The sequence below is a fragment of the Halictus rubicundus genome, chromosome 3 (genome assembly GCF_050948215.1).
Source record: "Halictus rubicundus isolate RS-2024b chromosome 3, iyHalRubi1_principal, whole genome shotgun sequence".
In the NCBI taxonomy this organism is placed as follows: domain Eukaryota; kingdom Metazoa; phylum Arthropoda; class Insecta; order Hymenoptera; family Halictidae; genus Halictus; species Halictus rubicundus.
Window position 1 is genome coordinate 4,064,084 of NC_135151.1, and position 15,080 is coordinate 4,079,163.

The following is a 15,080-nucleotide window of genomic DNA, read 5'->3' on the forward strand; positions in this document are numbered from 1 at the left end:
TCAAGGTCAACAAGGTCTTAGTTTCCGAGATATTCGCATAGAGACTGTAGTTAAGCATAGATTCCAAGTACACTTTAATCTGGGACAAGCTGTCACTGAACAGTAGTTAAAATATAGAGAATCATTTACAGGGTCTCAAAAAGATGATATAATTGTAGTTGGTTGAGATTAGATGGTCGTGGGGGTGGAGAGGGCCGGTCGTTAGGCCGCACAGTGGTCAAAGTTCAAAGTTCAAAATTAAAGGTGACAAAAAACACGTATCAGTGAATCTTTCATGTACTATACATCCCACAGAGATGCAAAGTGGCCTGTGGTATTAGTTTCATTAACAATGGGTAACAATTGGGTGATTGGTCTACTTCTACACCTCGTCTGTGGCTTGACTTGGTAGACGAAATTACCGACAGTCGATATTCCTTTTTGGAAATCACTGGTAGCGCCATCTGGTTCTATACTTAAGAGTCACCTTATAGGGTTACGTCCGAATAGCACAGACCACAGACGAGGTATAGGAGCAGACATCTGTGCCAATAATTTCGTTACCGAAAATGTTTTGCATGAAATTTTTTAATATTATTTTAATCTTCGTTATTATCCGATTTATATTGAATTTAGATTCGTTTTCATCAGAAATATATCTCAAATCGACTGATAATATTTTCATTACGGTATTTTTAATAACAAAAGAGTTTGGATTGTTCATGGAGTTTGTTCATGGATTGTTTGGTGGGTAATGCGGTACAATGTTGCCTTTCGTACTCTCTTCCGATCGTGGTCTTGAGAATTGTAGTGGCTCAAAATCAGGCAATCTCCTACTTCAGCGAGAGAGGGAGAGGGGTATCCACAATTCCCCTCAATTTCCCCTGTCTGGCGACACTGGTTCCGCGTTCCGCGGTGTTCTGCCGCCAATATAGCAGCAATTTGCTTACAAGATATCTAAATATGTATATCTACAGGCTTCTTAAAATTTGTAGCATGTATTCGACGGAATTTGACAATAGTCGAATATAATACTTTGTATCATCCAGACTAAACAAATCTAATATCTTGTCGAGTGAATAGCTCAGTCATTTATCAAATCGTTGTGTCATTTTCTCTATAATCATATCCGGATAATAGGCAACGCCGTATCACGTGCCTCTCGTAATAATTCATCGACACAAAACATGACAAGCTCAAAGTACAGATCCACGTCCCGTTATAAACGATTCATCATTCCCGGAGCGGCTTATCCCCGAAAATCCCCTGTAGATGTCCTAACACTTTCGTGAAATAGAAATTCGGGGTACCCAGCACCTGATCGCGGCAGCGTCATGCGCGTATATTTTGACGTTGCGTGCAGATCGCGATAAAAAGATTCGTCGCAGCTGATAATGACCTCTGGCGATCGTGCGTACTCGGCCGCGAGCCTTAATCAGTAATTCAGCGGCAGTTTTGACGAAAACTTACGATTTAGGATCTATGTTTGATTAACCTCGTGAATCATATTGATCCGTATCACTCGATCATTCACGGAGCGCGTTGGATCTCTCTATTTGTGACGAAACACACGTGCGCTTTGAAAAAAAAGTGAGTGCATGCGCACGTGGCTTATAATAAATCTGTAGTGTGTGGACACTGTGTTAGTGCAACGAGAAACATTTAAAATTTTTTAAATTTGATCTCGCTTTATGAGTAACTATGATTACAAACGACAAGATCGTGCAGATATCTACGTGGGAAATAATTAAGTTACATTTCCTGTCGTTTGTGTACGGTTTATATTTAATAGTGAAACGGTTTCTAAAATGGGCCTGGGACCCGAAAAAGTTCTTCATGATGCAACAGAGGGATAAACCGCCGCCGTGTCTAGTCGATAACAACTTGGGAACGCATTCTTACGTGAAAATCAAGGTAATGTGTTTCAATCGAGATAATGGTCATTCCAGAAAATGTGCGACACAAAGTTATACTTCGATGCGACAGCAATCCAAAAATACTGTAAGAATACTCGACCTCTGATAAACTCTTCGCGACGTAACCGCCCAATGCACACGTCCGATTTCGATCGGTAAGAGCGATTGTAATGTTTTGTTCTTTTCACACGGATGCTGCATCGATTTTATTTTTGGATCTGAATAAAAATCGTCCCTAGTTTTAAACTCTTCTATTTTAGGAACCTTCATATTTCAGATCGATGCGATAAATAAAAAATTAACTACTTATCATATAATAACGAGTCTTTTAAATCGAAACAAAATTTGTTTCGTAATATATAAACACACAATAAATATAAATTTTCTTTTTTACTAGGAAAATATTAAGGACAAAAACGTTCTAAATGTAGCTGTAAACAAAATGATATTATATTGAAGGAATTAATTAACAATTACTTGTAAAATGACGATTTTGAAAATTTTTATTCAGAGGATTTAATAATGTTTCTATTACTGTCGCATAATAAGCAATAATTAACAAAAAATAAAATATAATTTGTTTCTCATTCAGGGTGTAAAATTTCACTATGTGGAGGCTGGAAATAAAGATAAACCACTTGTATTGCTTTTGCATGGATTCCCTGACTGCTGGTTGTCTTGGAGAGAACAAATACCATGCCTTTCTGAACATTTTAGGTACGATGCACGATCAGGCTTGCCATAACAATGTGTCAGATTAGAGCAGCCTTCTTGTTTCAACAGCTCTTTAAATTATACTTAATAAACAACTTTGTTATTTAGGGTAGTGGCAATAGATTTAAAGGGATTTGGCGACAGTGATAAACCATCAACTAAACGTTCCTACAGACTAGAAGTCCTAGTTGAGGAGTTAAAACAATTTATTTTATCGCTTGGAGTAAAGCAATGTAGTATAATTGGTCATGACCTGGGAGGACTGTTAGGCTGGTACATGGTGGCCTTATACGAGGATATGATCTACAAATTTATTGCAATATCAAGTCCTCATCCTAATTTTTACTGGAACAGATTGCCTGGAGACTCTGTATTTGACTCAAAGTAGATACAATAATATATGAATTTTTATTTGTTTTATTGAATATATTTAGTCTCTGATTAACATTGTTTCACAGATGGATACACTTCAGTAGATTACCATTCCTCCCAGAAATTGATGCTCTCAAAGAAGATTTATCTATTATAAATGATACCTTCCAACATCTTCAAGTAAATCAAACGAGCACTGAAAAGAATTATGTGGAAGCATACAAATATTCATTTAGCAGGAAAGGTAAATATTAGGTCATGTTACATGTACGACTGTAGATATATGAAATCATGACTATTACTATTTCCTGCAGAGGATTGGACGGGTGCAATTAACTATTACAGAAATCTCCCTTTCACGAGGCTTAACACAGAGTCTAATGAACCGATTTCAACCAAAGTATTGCTTATCATTGGAAACGTAGATCCTCTGGTATCGATAGAAAATATTGTACAAAGCTCTGAATATATAGAGAAATTGAATGTGAAGGTAGTGTCTGGAGCACAACACTTTCCTCACCAACAAAAACCAGATGTAGTAAACAAAGCAATTCTAAAGTTCCTTATAGGTCAGTTAATTGCAAACTGTAATTAAATTATTTTTGATAAATATTAAAAGATTTTGTGTTTCAGGTACAACAAATACTGTCGAAAAGACACCAACTAAAAGCATCATGACCTCGTGGTGGGGATCTTTAAGTAATACTGTGAAATATGGTAATCATATGATTGGTACTGTACAAAAGAAAACTAGTGGTGTAGTAAATGGTTTACCTAGTAAAGTATTTTATATGGGCCATACTACAAATTGATATTTTAGGAAAGATAATTCATGACACTTGGTTTTTTGTTTCTGTACATTAATAATTTAGACTCCAACTTTCATAGTCGTTCAACTTTTAAATCCTGGACAAAGTATTGGACACAGTAACAAATCGAGAACTGTCCAGGACAATCCCGAACTCCTACTACAAAGGTATATTAAACCTTTTCAATAACATTGAATAGTACAGTGATATAAAGAGGAAGAATATCCATTTACATTGCAAAGGCTGATTTGTCGCTATTTATTTTTATATGTGTGTTTTAAGCAGATAATTGTTAATACATTTTTTGTACTAACATATGTATATTTTGTTACTAACCAATTAACAATGTACATAATCTTTCGATATAGTTATAAATCATTCAAAGATCTGTCTTCGTATGCAACAAAACAAATATATAAACATAGTAAGAATAGTTTTTAGTGAGGGCAGCATAAAATGATCTCTTATGAATACTTATATATTACATTTAGTAATACTGTAAATATTTCGAGAAACTATAGTAAACATATTATAGATTTACATGTTAATTATAAAAAGACTTCATGTTTTGTAAAATATAATATAATCATATACAAATATATTGATATGCTTAAGTATAATAAGTCGTATTATAGTAGTTGAGATTTGATATAAATAAATCTAATCTCTTGTATTCGAAAATTTTTCTATTTCCACAATAGTAGCACAGGAGAAGTGAGAATGATCAAATATTTTAATGAGCTCTTTTCAGATGTATATCATAAAAAAATATCTACTCGTTAGATGGAAGGTTACGATGTTCTAGTTTTTCTTCTCCCAAGCACATCTTATCACTTTCATGTATTTCTTCTGTTCTTTTTCCTAGAATACATCGCAACACTTGAGATATACTATTGCAAACTACTGAAATTGTTCTGATTAGACTGCGGAATTACATGCAAAATAAAAGTTGTCTGCCTTCATTACAACATACAGGACCTACATATACATTTATTTCTTTCCTTAAACATATTAATAAATCCAAGATAATAAAACAGTATTTTTAGATTATTTTTTAATATTTTCACTATTTTGATCTACCCATTGTTGTTATAAATGCATCAAATCCGCAGTCCAATTATTACATATACTCACTTTCCGAAATTTTCACCATCTTCGATAGTTTCAGGTAATTTGCAGTTCATTGTTTCTGGTAAAAAAAAGCACAACGCAGCGCCAATTAATGGTCCAATGCCAAATATCACTGGTGGCAACCAAGGTTCGATTTTTCCCTAAAAGTAAGGATAAGGATAAATCGTTCAGGTAAATGACACGCATTGAGAGCACACAGAAAACGTTACCATGGTAGCTATGTAGGGTGCGATCATGCTTCCAGTTCTTGCACAAACACTTCCTAATCCGATACCAACGTTTCTAATTACGGTTGGAAACGCTTCACTGCTATATAGATACACGGTCGGAAAACTGAGTGCCATTCCTGCAAGACCTAAAGTAGCTAGACACACTGTCAAGGTAGAATCTGATATTACAGTTAACAGGATCAGGCTTACACCTGACAAAATATTGCCGCTTATTAAAATCCTTAAGCGTGATACACGTGATATCAGAAAAAGGACTATTATAGTTCCAGGCAGTTCCATGGCAGCTAGAAGAAATATATACTCTCTTTAATTAGTAATATCTTTTGTTACGTAACACTAGATTTACGGGACGCGTTCTAATATTTTTAATAGGCTGACTGCAGCGAATTTACAAATTATTAAAAAAATTTCTTTCTTTGGGTATATATTATTTAAAAAATGGCTAAAAATTTCGATAGACGCAATCTCGTTATTTTTATAAAGTAATGTAAAATATTCGCGTTTAGTGCTCCATAAACCTAGCGTTGAATATGAGTAAGTAATTTACCTGATACAGCAACGTTCACAAAAATGTTGCCATCAAGGTAGCCCATGTACTGTGCCAGCCCAAAGAAGCAACCACCGCAAACAAACCAATTAATACATATACAAATCGTCTTCAGTCTTAAATTTGGAGTCCTAAACAAATGTTTGATACTGTATTTCTCTTCGGCGTGTTTGTGTCTGATTTTGGCAGCAGCTTCATACGTATCAATTGCTGTTTTAACATTCTCTATAGGTATCTTATTTCTATAAGCTGCTTTAAGCAAGATTTGCTCTGCTTCTGATAGTTTTCCAACAGCAAGTAACCATCTTGGTGATTCAGGTATAATCCTATGATGAATGAAAAATCACTAAAAATAATCTGATTTTACAAGAATAAGTGACTAATAATGCTTACCATCACTGACTATAATAATATCATCAATTTTACATACCAGTAGTATGACAATAAGAAGATAGAAGGTATAGAAACTGCCATTTGGAATCCGTCCCATGTATGGGTTAAGTACGAGATTAAAGGGTTCATTAAATGGCCTAACAAGAATGGCACATGAAAGAGTACCGACAAAGTTGAGCGCCATTCAACTCCCACAATCTCCATGACTGCAATTAATTTAATAGTACATTTAAAAATATGTTGAAAGCAGTAATAAATACTTCGCAAATTATTTACTTACGCAAAACAAAGCTAACCAGCATAGTACCGCCAGTGGCTATAGCAGAGATAAATTTAAATATTAAAAATAACTCATACCAAGAAACAAATGCACTCATAAATCCAGTTATTGACTGCAATGCTATTGCAAGCATCAGTGGTTTCTTTCTACCAATTCTGGAAACAAATTTCCATGCATTGTGAATACATTCATGATATATTAGAGCAGCGCAAAAGTTCGCGTCCGATTCCTTGTTTTATTTTAATACGAAATCAGGCGCGAATTTGTGCTCTGATCTCATACATTTTTTAATTGTCTTGTAATAACGAACAACACACCGATCAGCCATTATACTGAATACTAAGTTACCAACAAGGACTCCAAACATCGTGCAAGTCTGTGCAAAATTTGCTAGTTGTTCTCTATCGCAGACTAAGTCCCACTGAAAAAGATAGTCCATGGTTTCTATCATATTCATCGACCTAAATTCAAACAATATAAAAGAGCCAACGTTCAACTCACTTGAGTTATAATGCTCTCTTTGAATATGCGTTTGTCGTATTTGAAGCTTGTACACTTTTCCATAGTACCGTTCCCGATATCTATGAAGCATTTCATTATAGTAGATTCATTGGTTGTTGATATTGGTGCAGCACACGAAAAATTAGTTGGAGGTGCGAGAAATACTATTGATAGCTGATGCCATGCAACTGGAAATTTTACGAGAGAAAGTGCTACTGCTATCACAATATGCCATGGGCCCATAACACCCATTGCATTTTGTATGACATCCACGAACGAATGTTCTGAAATAATTTTTATTTAATTGATATTAAATTTTTATAAAGTCTCGGACGAATATAAATATTATTAATGAATTAACTTTGATATAACTATTACCAAAACAATAGTAAAAATATGTATGTATATTTTAACGTATACTAACTATTGTTATAAAATCGTAAAATGAATAAGTATAGAATATATTTTTTTCATATTACAAATCTTGTTTGCAAATTCGAAATATTAAGCGAAAATGATAAGTTTAAACAACAATTGTATTTTAAAATACTCGGCCTACTCAATTGCTTATGCTATTCTTAACGTTTTAAAGTGCAAAGTTTTGTATAATTATAGGAAAGTTTTAGTTGCGTGACATAATTTAATATTTTTTATGAATTAACGTGGCGCTTCAGATAAACAGTTGCAATTATCAATTCTATTATTTTTTAATCTCCGTGCCATCGTGAACTTTAAACTGGTTTCTCGCATGCGTATCAGTATGACGCAATGGAGACGCGCGGCTAGTGCCGCAAACTTGAATGTATATTTAGACTTGGTCCCGATTTCGAATGCTAATATGAGCAAAATATATAGAACTACGCCGAGTATATCAACTTACCTTTCAACGCCATTTGAAGCATTATGTCCGCGTATTTCTACTGCACTTTCTTTCGATCTGTGCAGTGATTGCCACCGCAATATACGCAGTGTCCCCAAGTATTCGTAACTTTCTGCAACTTTCGCGTCAAGTGATTTAACCGGACTAAGACGAGCTGAAGCAGCTCTCTTTATCTGTTTTATCGATCTATCGCGACACATGTGCAAAGTGGAAAATACAATACTCAAAACAATATCTACTTTATCGATCCCTTTAACGATCACACATTATTGTTAACACGATCCACATTTTCCACAAATGTTTCAACGTAATCCTTACAATAGGACACACCATTAAATTATAAATACGAGTAAACACCCCTGTTAAAAGACAGTATTGTTTATTTGTATAACGTAGTAAAAGCAACCGAAGTTGCGCAAAATAATAAATAATCTTAGTTACATAAAATAAAAATTTAAAAGCATTTTCTATTTTTTAAGGTAGCGATCATCAGCCGAAAGCGAATGAGCTAAGAACTGTACTGGAAGATCTTTTCGGTTTGTTTTGTTCACCATCGGGACTCAACTTCCTTTTCTTGGATTCTGCGGGTTCTGTGGTACCTTGCTTTTGTGGTGTCGCATCCTTTTCCTTGTATCTTGCCAACGCCTGTTTCGTTAAATCGGCAGGACTCAATTCGGGAAATTCTTGTTGCAAACTTTTCTTGTTCTTGGCGTACCAACCGATAAACGTTTCCTTTTTCGGGCCATCCTTCGTCTCCTTCGTTTTTGATTTCGTAGGGATGGGTGCCAACAACTTTTGTGGCTTTTCTGGAGTGATTTCTAATCCAGCTAGACCTGCAAGTTAAAATTGATTGAATGCTACGAAAAATAATCGAAGTATTAAAAGCACAGTACCTTTATTCGAAGGCGAGTTTCCACTTTTCAAAAATGGATTATTCCTCTTCATCGACAGCGCTCCGCTCATGGACAAAGGTTTGATTTCTACGTCCGGTTTCTTTTGAATATCCAACGAAATCGTAGATTCCTCAACCTCATCATTTTGGACTTCATCGTCGCTTTTGCTTTCCTCTATATCGTTATCTTGAGTGACCTCCTGTTCTCTTTCTTTTTCTTCTTCCTTTACATCGGCGATAGACTCTAGTTTATTCGACAAAGCCATTTTGCTCATTCTTCTCGCATACTTGATTGCCAATTCTATGACTTTCCCGGAAGCGATTTGTTCGCATAGTTCCACTGCTCGGTATTCCAAATTACTTCTGCAAGCAAGCTGATCGAATAGAAGTGATTAGTGCAAATATCTGTTAATTATTGATACCTGGCCCTTTGCACTCGAACTTATAACTAGACTGCGGATCTTTATGCAAAATAAAAATGCTGTGCATTAATTGCAAGAGCCAAATAGGCATTTCATTCTTCCATTAATGATTTTAAAAAGTTGGAAATATCGATATTCTTCGATTAATTTAATTTTTCTTTCGTTTTAAATGGTACCTACTCTAGAATGCATAAAATCCGCAGTCTACATATAACACTTAAAAATTGTTTTAACTAATAACAAAGCAATTTTTAGTAGCACCTTAGAGTCGCCACTCGAGTGCAAAGGATTAAATATTTAATTTATGTGTACCGCAAACAGAGCCAGCACTGTTTCGTTCTCATCTGCAGGATTGCTACCCAATTTCCACAGTTTCAATTCTTTCTCCGACTTTTCGCTTCCGAATTCGCATACCGGCGGAAGTAAAGATACTTCAGTTATTACAGGACGAGGTGTAGTTGGCGGATAATGACTTCCTTTGCATAAAACACAACGAGCAATGCTCTGCTGCTCGCTGATTCCAATGATGAAATAGTGATCTGCTTTGCCCTTAGACTGTTGAAATTAGACTAGTTAAATACTCAGTAATATGTACAGACGTTTATGACGATCAGATAAGAAGAAATGGAAGTCGAATAAAAATATATTTCTTTTTTCAATAATCTTAGTAAGTCGAAAAGAAAGTAAAAATATTCTTAAATTTTTTTAATATCTTTACAGTTCTGTTTCCTGCTCATTCATTTTTAGCAATAAATGCATAAAATCTGCAATCTAATAATGATGCATGTTCTTACTTGTCCACTCAAGTCGCTAGCAACTTTCCAAAGAGACGATTTCTTGTTGTATACTCTAACGACATCATCAGCATCCATGATGGCAGGAGATCCAAGGTCGGACAGTCCTATCCACATAAGTTCTGACGAAGGAGACAGTGGAAGAGACAATCTTCGACTGTATAAAGTTAGGCCACGAATTTGAATCCATAGTAGATTCATATTTTGATCACCGGATGCACCTGTTGCAATATTTCTATTATATTACAAAATTATTTGATAGTATTAGATCAGTGCAGAAATTTGTGCCCGATTAATACAAGAAAGAGATTAATAGATAATCAATAGTATACCTATTCCATTATGATAAGCAATTACTAGAGCATTTCTAAACCCATTCATTGCGACCACAGGACCCGGTAAAGATATGATTTCACGTTGCGTGCCTCCGACTGTAAAAAGCCTTAAATTCCTTTTCGATGTTGCTAGTGCAACGAACGTATCGCCAGCGGCAACACAATGTCCTTCTTCATCATCTGGGAAATCCATGAACCATTCTTTGTTCCCAGAACCCCAACCTGTTTTTAAATTGTAATAAGGTTTAATTAAAGTTACTAAATTATAATAGTTGCTTTTTTATATTTAAAATATAATACTAACCCTGTAACGCTATCACAACGAGTTTACTTGGCGTATCACTACTCGAGGGACAATTCAATACGAGTGCGTGTGGCGATAAAGCTGCTATAGTATGTCTTAAATAATTATTGATGTGCATGCTACGATGAATTGTAGCATCATGAAATTCAACTTCGATACTAGACTCATCCCCATCTTCGCCAGTAAAACATCTCACCATGCCAGTATCGTTCCAAACCTATTAAACATTCATACATAGTAAATAATAATCGCACTGTATCAATATAATATAATAATCCTAAGAAAAACTATTAGATTACGTCGTGAATTGTAGGTTCATGGTTGAAATTGCTATTACTGTTGAAGGAACTATTAAAAAACCCTTAGCCATGGACCATGAACTTTAAAAAGTTAAGAAATAATCGCCGGTAAATAATGTGTTGATGTAAATTAATATTTGAACATTCGCTACCATGAAACGAGATAATAAATGAGCCGGGGATGAACCAGGTTGAAACGGTGGTTGTAAATTAATTTCCGGTCCGAAAATATTTTCTTGTATTCGTTGTTTCACAGATTCTGCATCAGAATGGCTCTTCTGATCGTCTTCAAGGTTCACAGACGCTTTAATTTTTTCTAAAGATATAACATTTTCTCCGTCATCGTCTTCCTCATCCGGTAAACCAAGATCATCCTCTCTTATATCCCCATTCGTTTCTACCGCTTCTTCATTGCCATTAGGTTTCTCAGAAAATATCTGCATAAATAAAAAAAAAAGACCAAAATTATTTCTGAAGCTGTGAATTACACGTGTCAATATACGTACCACATCGAGGCATCCTAATTGGCCTAAATGATCACAAAACGCAATTTCATCTGATCCATCGAAATTCCAAGCCAGTGACGTGATTTTAGTATTCTGCTGATGCTCAATATACCCAATTAAACCTTTCGTTTTTGCATTCCAAACAATTATCTCACCGTTTACAGTGCTCGCAGCAATGTACATACCACATTCAGAATATTTACAGATACTAATTTCCTATATTATGAACAATAAACATTAGAAGATGCTATACAGGCTTCTTTAAATAGGAAATTCAAATGAACAACTTACACTTTTTATATTAATACATTTTAAATGAAACAACTCTTTCCAAGAAGCTCTTTCTACTACAACTACATCTTTCATATGTGGATATGCAAGACAACTTCCATCTGTAGATTGAAAGGAGGGAGTACAATATGCTTTCGCTATAAAAAATGAATTACATTTGGGTACAATGTTGTTCCAAACATTGGCAACACGTTTCTCTTTAATGTTCCATACTCTTATCGATCCATCTGCACTTGACGACGCCTAAATATAAAATTATATTAATCAACTGCTGTTGTTTCATTAAAAAGTTAATTATAAAATATACTTAACCACAAACTCTTCCTTAGGATCCAATGATAAACCTAATATTGGTGCTTCGTGACCAAAGAGCTCTGTGTTATCCGATGTATTGATGTCCGTAACATGTATCCTCATGTCACTATAATTTAAATTGTACATAAAATATTTCATAGATCTTACATGTTAACACTTTATCTACCAGAAACTTATCGATTCACTTTTCAATAATTGTGCTGTACAAAAAAGAAGCTTGGATCCTCTTTTATATTGTAATCCCAAATAAAATTATTAGATTACATTATTGGAGGAGAGCTGGGGATTCGCGATTAAAATTACTATCGCTGTTGAAAGAGCTATTAAAAAATTCTTAGCCATGGACCATTGACTTTCAAAAATTATGGGATAATCACATGTGTTAATATATTGCTGTAAAAATACAAAAGATACATATGTACTACATACCATGATCCTGATACTATAATATTACTGTTTTTCGTTGTTGCTAATGCTGATACAGGTGCTGAAAATCTGGTAACTATTCCTTCCTTTTCAAGGTCAGGATAATTCAGTATTTGAACTGTGTTATTATCATTACCAACAAATATTTTTCCATTCTAAAACAAAAGAAAATTATGAACAGTAGTAATTAACAATATTAATAATATATACTCTAAAATATAAATTTCAATAACATGTGCAATGTACATTGTGATTAGTATTATTTATATATTTTTTCTGTACCTTTGATATTACTGATATAGCTTGTTCTGAAACACAACTTGCAGCCGGGTCATCGTCCATTAAATTTAACCAGGATCGTACATCTCCATCGGAGCCACAAGTAACGAGGCCTTTCCTAGATCACAAAATGTATTTACAGTATTTTTTTATTCGAACGCGCAAGTTTCGATCTTTTATACACACACGTTAAACTTCTTAAAAATTCTTTTCTATTTCAAAAAGAAAAAGAGTAAATGAAAAGAGCTTGACTTTGATTAGAACAATGTTTGAACGAATTCTATTGTTTATTATAGATCACATTCGTGCACAACAGTCGTTAACAATGTGTTTTAAATGTTTCTTACTTTTCACCGGTAAAATAACAAACATCCGTGTGTCCTTCTGGATGTGCATAACGCATAGGTTTCTTTATTAGTGGCATTTTTTAATATATTTGTACAAGTTCTTCTTCAACAATTTCCTGGATCCCTCATTACGAACTCGCGATCCTTCGCAATCCTTTGTACCGCGGCCGTACGTGTTTGTACACATACTTTGGCGCGCATTCTCGATCACTGATTCGATCAAACATGTTGTCTATAACTACAAAGAATAACAGAAGCGAAACTTCTGTCAGAACCTTTATCACAGACGAGGTATAGGAGAAGACCAATTACCATATGGGGTTTCGTGTCTCACCACAGACGAGGTATAGAAGTAGACCAATCACCCACTATATTTTTCTGTCTCACGTCCGCGGCGCTCTAGAGCCCCATTACCATATTTTTGTCACATCCTACCGTATCGGTTGGAACTAATATTGTGGAACTAATATTACAGACGAGATGTAGGAATAGGCCAGTTCAGTCATCTCATCTTATGCTGTTTTGTGTCGCAGGACATAAAATACCGTGAGAATGTTCATGGTTTAAAAGTTATTCTGTACCTTGAATTCTATTACCTACCTTTTCTAAGAAATTAGATGTCTACATGGTCAAAGGAGTGCTTGTCGACATCATTGGAAAAAAGAAGTTGTTGTAAACATTACACAACCAGAAATAAGAAATTGATCAGTCTATTGCGTTCGATAATTTAATGGGTGCAAATATTCATGGTTCAGAAGTTATTCTGTATCATGAGTTCTATCAATTACTTTTGCTAAAAAATTAGATTCCAAGATGGTCAAGGGAGTGCTTGTCTACATAGTTGGCAAAAAGAATTGTTATAAACATTTACCAGCTAGAAATAATCAATTTACCAGTGAATTGTGTTCGATAAATTAATGCGTGCAAATATTCATGGATTAAAAGTTATTCTGTATCTCGAGTTCTATTATGTATTTTTACTAAAAAATTAGATGGCAAGATGGTCAAGGGATTGCTTGTTGATACCATTACCAAAAGAAATTGTTATAAACATTAACCAGCCAGAAATAACAAATTTACCAATAAGTACTATCGCGGCGATTGAAATCTAGCGAAGTTAGTTTGGGGTGGGGGAGTTGCGCACCACGCACCGCGCACCTGATCTCGGCGGCCGCGCTCAGTCCGTCAGTCGAGGTGCGCACTCAGGAGGGAGCGGGAGGGCTCCGGGACCAGAAGGACGAAGGACCTTGGAGTTGACCAGAGGTTCTCCAGAGCTGCCCTGGCCCACCCTGACCACCCTGGCCTACCCTCGAGTGGACCAGGGATTCTCCAGAGCTGCAGTGGACATCACTGGTCAACCCTGGTCCGCCTTAAGCTGGCTCGCGGTCGGCCCGCGGTTCCTGGAAGCCGTCTCCGCTCACCTTGGTCAACTTTCAGCAGCTGGTAAGTAACAACACAAATATACATTTTCTGTTTTGGAATACGTGTTGATTCAACGAACGCCGTCAATTATTATTTCTGTATTTTTAATTCGAATTTGCTTCGGAATTTTTCACAAGTTTCTTTTCATGAAATTATATTATATTATATTTTTGACATAAAATTGGTATTTTGAAATTTTATTATATTATATTATATTTTTGACATAAAATTGGTATTCCTCCGATCGGAGGTCCCTCAGGGACTCACTCACGGGCCGGACCGTGGGTGAGTACGGGTATTAGCGAACCCGGGGCGACCCAAGCTTGTAGGTTGTTGCATTTTAATTTCCCTATATTTATTCTTGATTAAAATTGTTCAACTTTCCAATTAAACATTATTTCTGGACTTTCAAAAGTTCCTCTTTTAAAATTTATTTATCTGATTTAAAATTGATATTCCTCCGAACGGAGGTCCCTCAGGGGCTCACTGCTGTGGGTGAGTACGGGTATTGGCGAACCCGGGGCGACCCGAAGCGCCACCTCAGTAGATTGAAGTTCTGACTTCATCTACTCTTCTTGGTTCCTTGTCGGTTAGGCCGTACTTGTGTACGGGGTTAGTTTCGCTCTCTTGAGCCGGTTAGATTCGCACTCATGTGCATATTAGGTAGGCCGTACTCGTGTACGGGGTTAGTTTGGC

The 15,080-nt window shown here is 35.5% G+C and overlaps 3 protein-coding genes across 4 annotated transcripts; 1 reads left to right on the forward strand and 2 right to left on the reverse strand.

Moving 5' to 3' along the window:
• Positions 1-954: 954 nt before the first annotated feature.
• LOC143352426 (epoxide hydrolase 4) lies at positions 955-3,864 on the forward strand. The gene is made up of 6 exons (XM_076784899.1): positions 955-1,893; positions 2,488-2,612; positions 2,718-2,993; positions 3,068-3,225; positions 3,296-3,550; positions 3,615-3,864. The coding sequence occupies exons 1-6, from the start codon at positions 1,681-1,683 to the stop codon at positions 3,791-3,793; spliced, it is 1,206 nt and encodes a 401-aa protein (XP_076641014.1). The 5' UTR covers positions 955-1,680; the 3' UTR covers positions 3,794-3,864.
• Positions 3,865-4,241: 377 nt separating this feature from the next.
• LOC143352425 (organic cation transporter protein-like) lies at positions 4,242-7,939 on the reverse strand. Its single transcript, XM_076784898.1, has 9 exons — positions 7,753-7,939; positions 6,873-7,156; positions 6,689-6,792; positions 6,372-6,526; positions 6,129-6,297; positions 5,699-6,024; positions 5,131-5,435; positions 4,925-5,061; positions 4,242-4,651 (listed from the first exon to the last, which is right to left on the reverse strand). The coding sequence occupies exons 1-9, from the start codon at positions 7,772-7,774 to the stop codon at positions 4,627-4,629; spliced, it is 1,527 nt and encodes a 508-aa protein (XP_076641013.1). The 5' UTR covers positions 7,775-7,939; the 3' UTR covers positions 4,242-4,626.
• A 34-nt stretch (positions 7,940-7,973) lies between these two features.
• On the reverse strand, positions 7,974-13,233 carry LOC143352424 (WD repeat and HMG-box DNA-binding protein 1). 2 transcript variants are annotated; one of them, XM_076784897.1, is made up of 14 exons: positions 12,963-13,233; positions 12,619-12,733; positions 12,340-12,491; positions 11,908-12,016; positions 11,596-11,838; positions 11,305-11,520; positions 10,951-11,235; positions 10,500-10,716; positions 10,193-10,417; positions 9,861-10,081; positions 9,379-9,621; positions 8,646-9,018; positions 8,352-8,585; positions 7,974-8,111 (listed from the first exon to the last, which is right to left on the reverse strand). In XM_076784897.1, the coding sequence occupies exons 1-14, from the start codon at positions 13,037-13,039 to the stop codon at positions 8,005-8,007; spliced, it is 2,817 nt and encodes a 938-aa protein (XP_076641012.1). In that variant the 5' UTR covers positions 13,040-13,233; the 3' UTR covers positions 7,974-8,004. The 2 variants fall into 2 exon arrangements, with proteins under 2 accessions (XP_076641012.1, XP_076641011.1); XM_076784896.1 differs by lacking the exon at positions 7,974-8,111 and having other exon boundaries at positions 8,115-8,585; positions 12,963-13,232.
• Between the last annotated feature and the right edge of the window lie 1,847 nt (positions 13,234-15,080).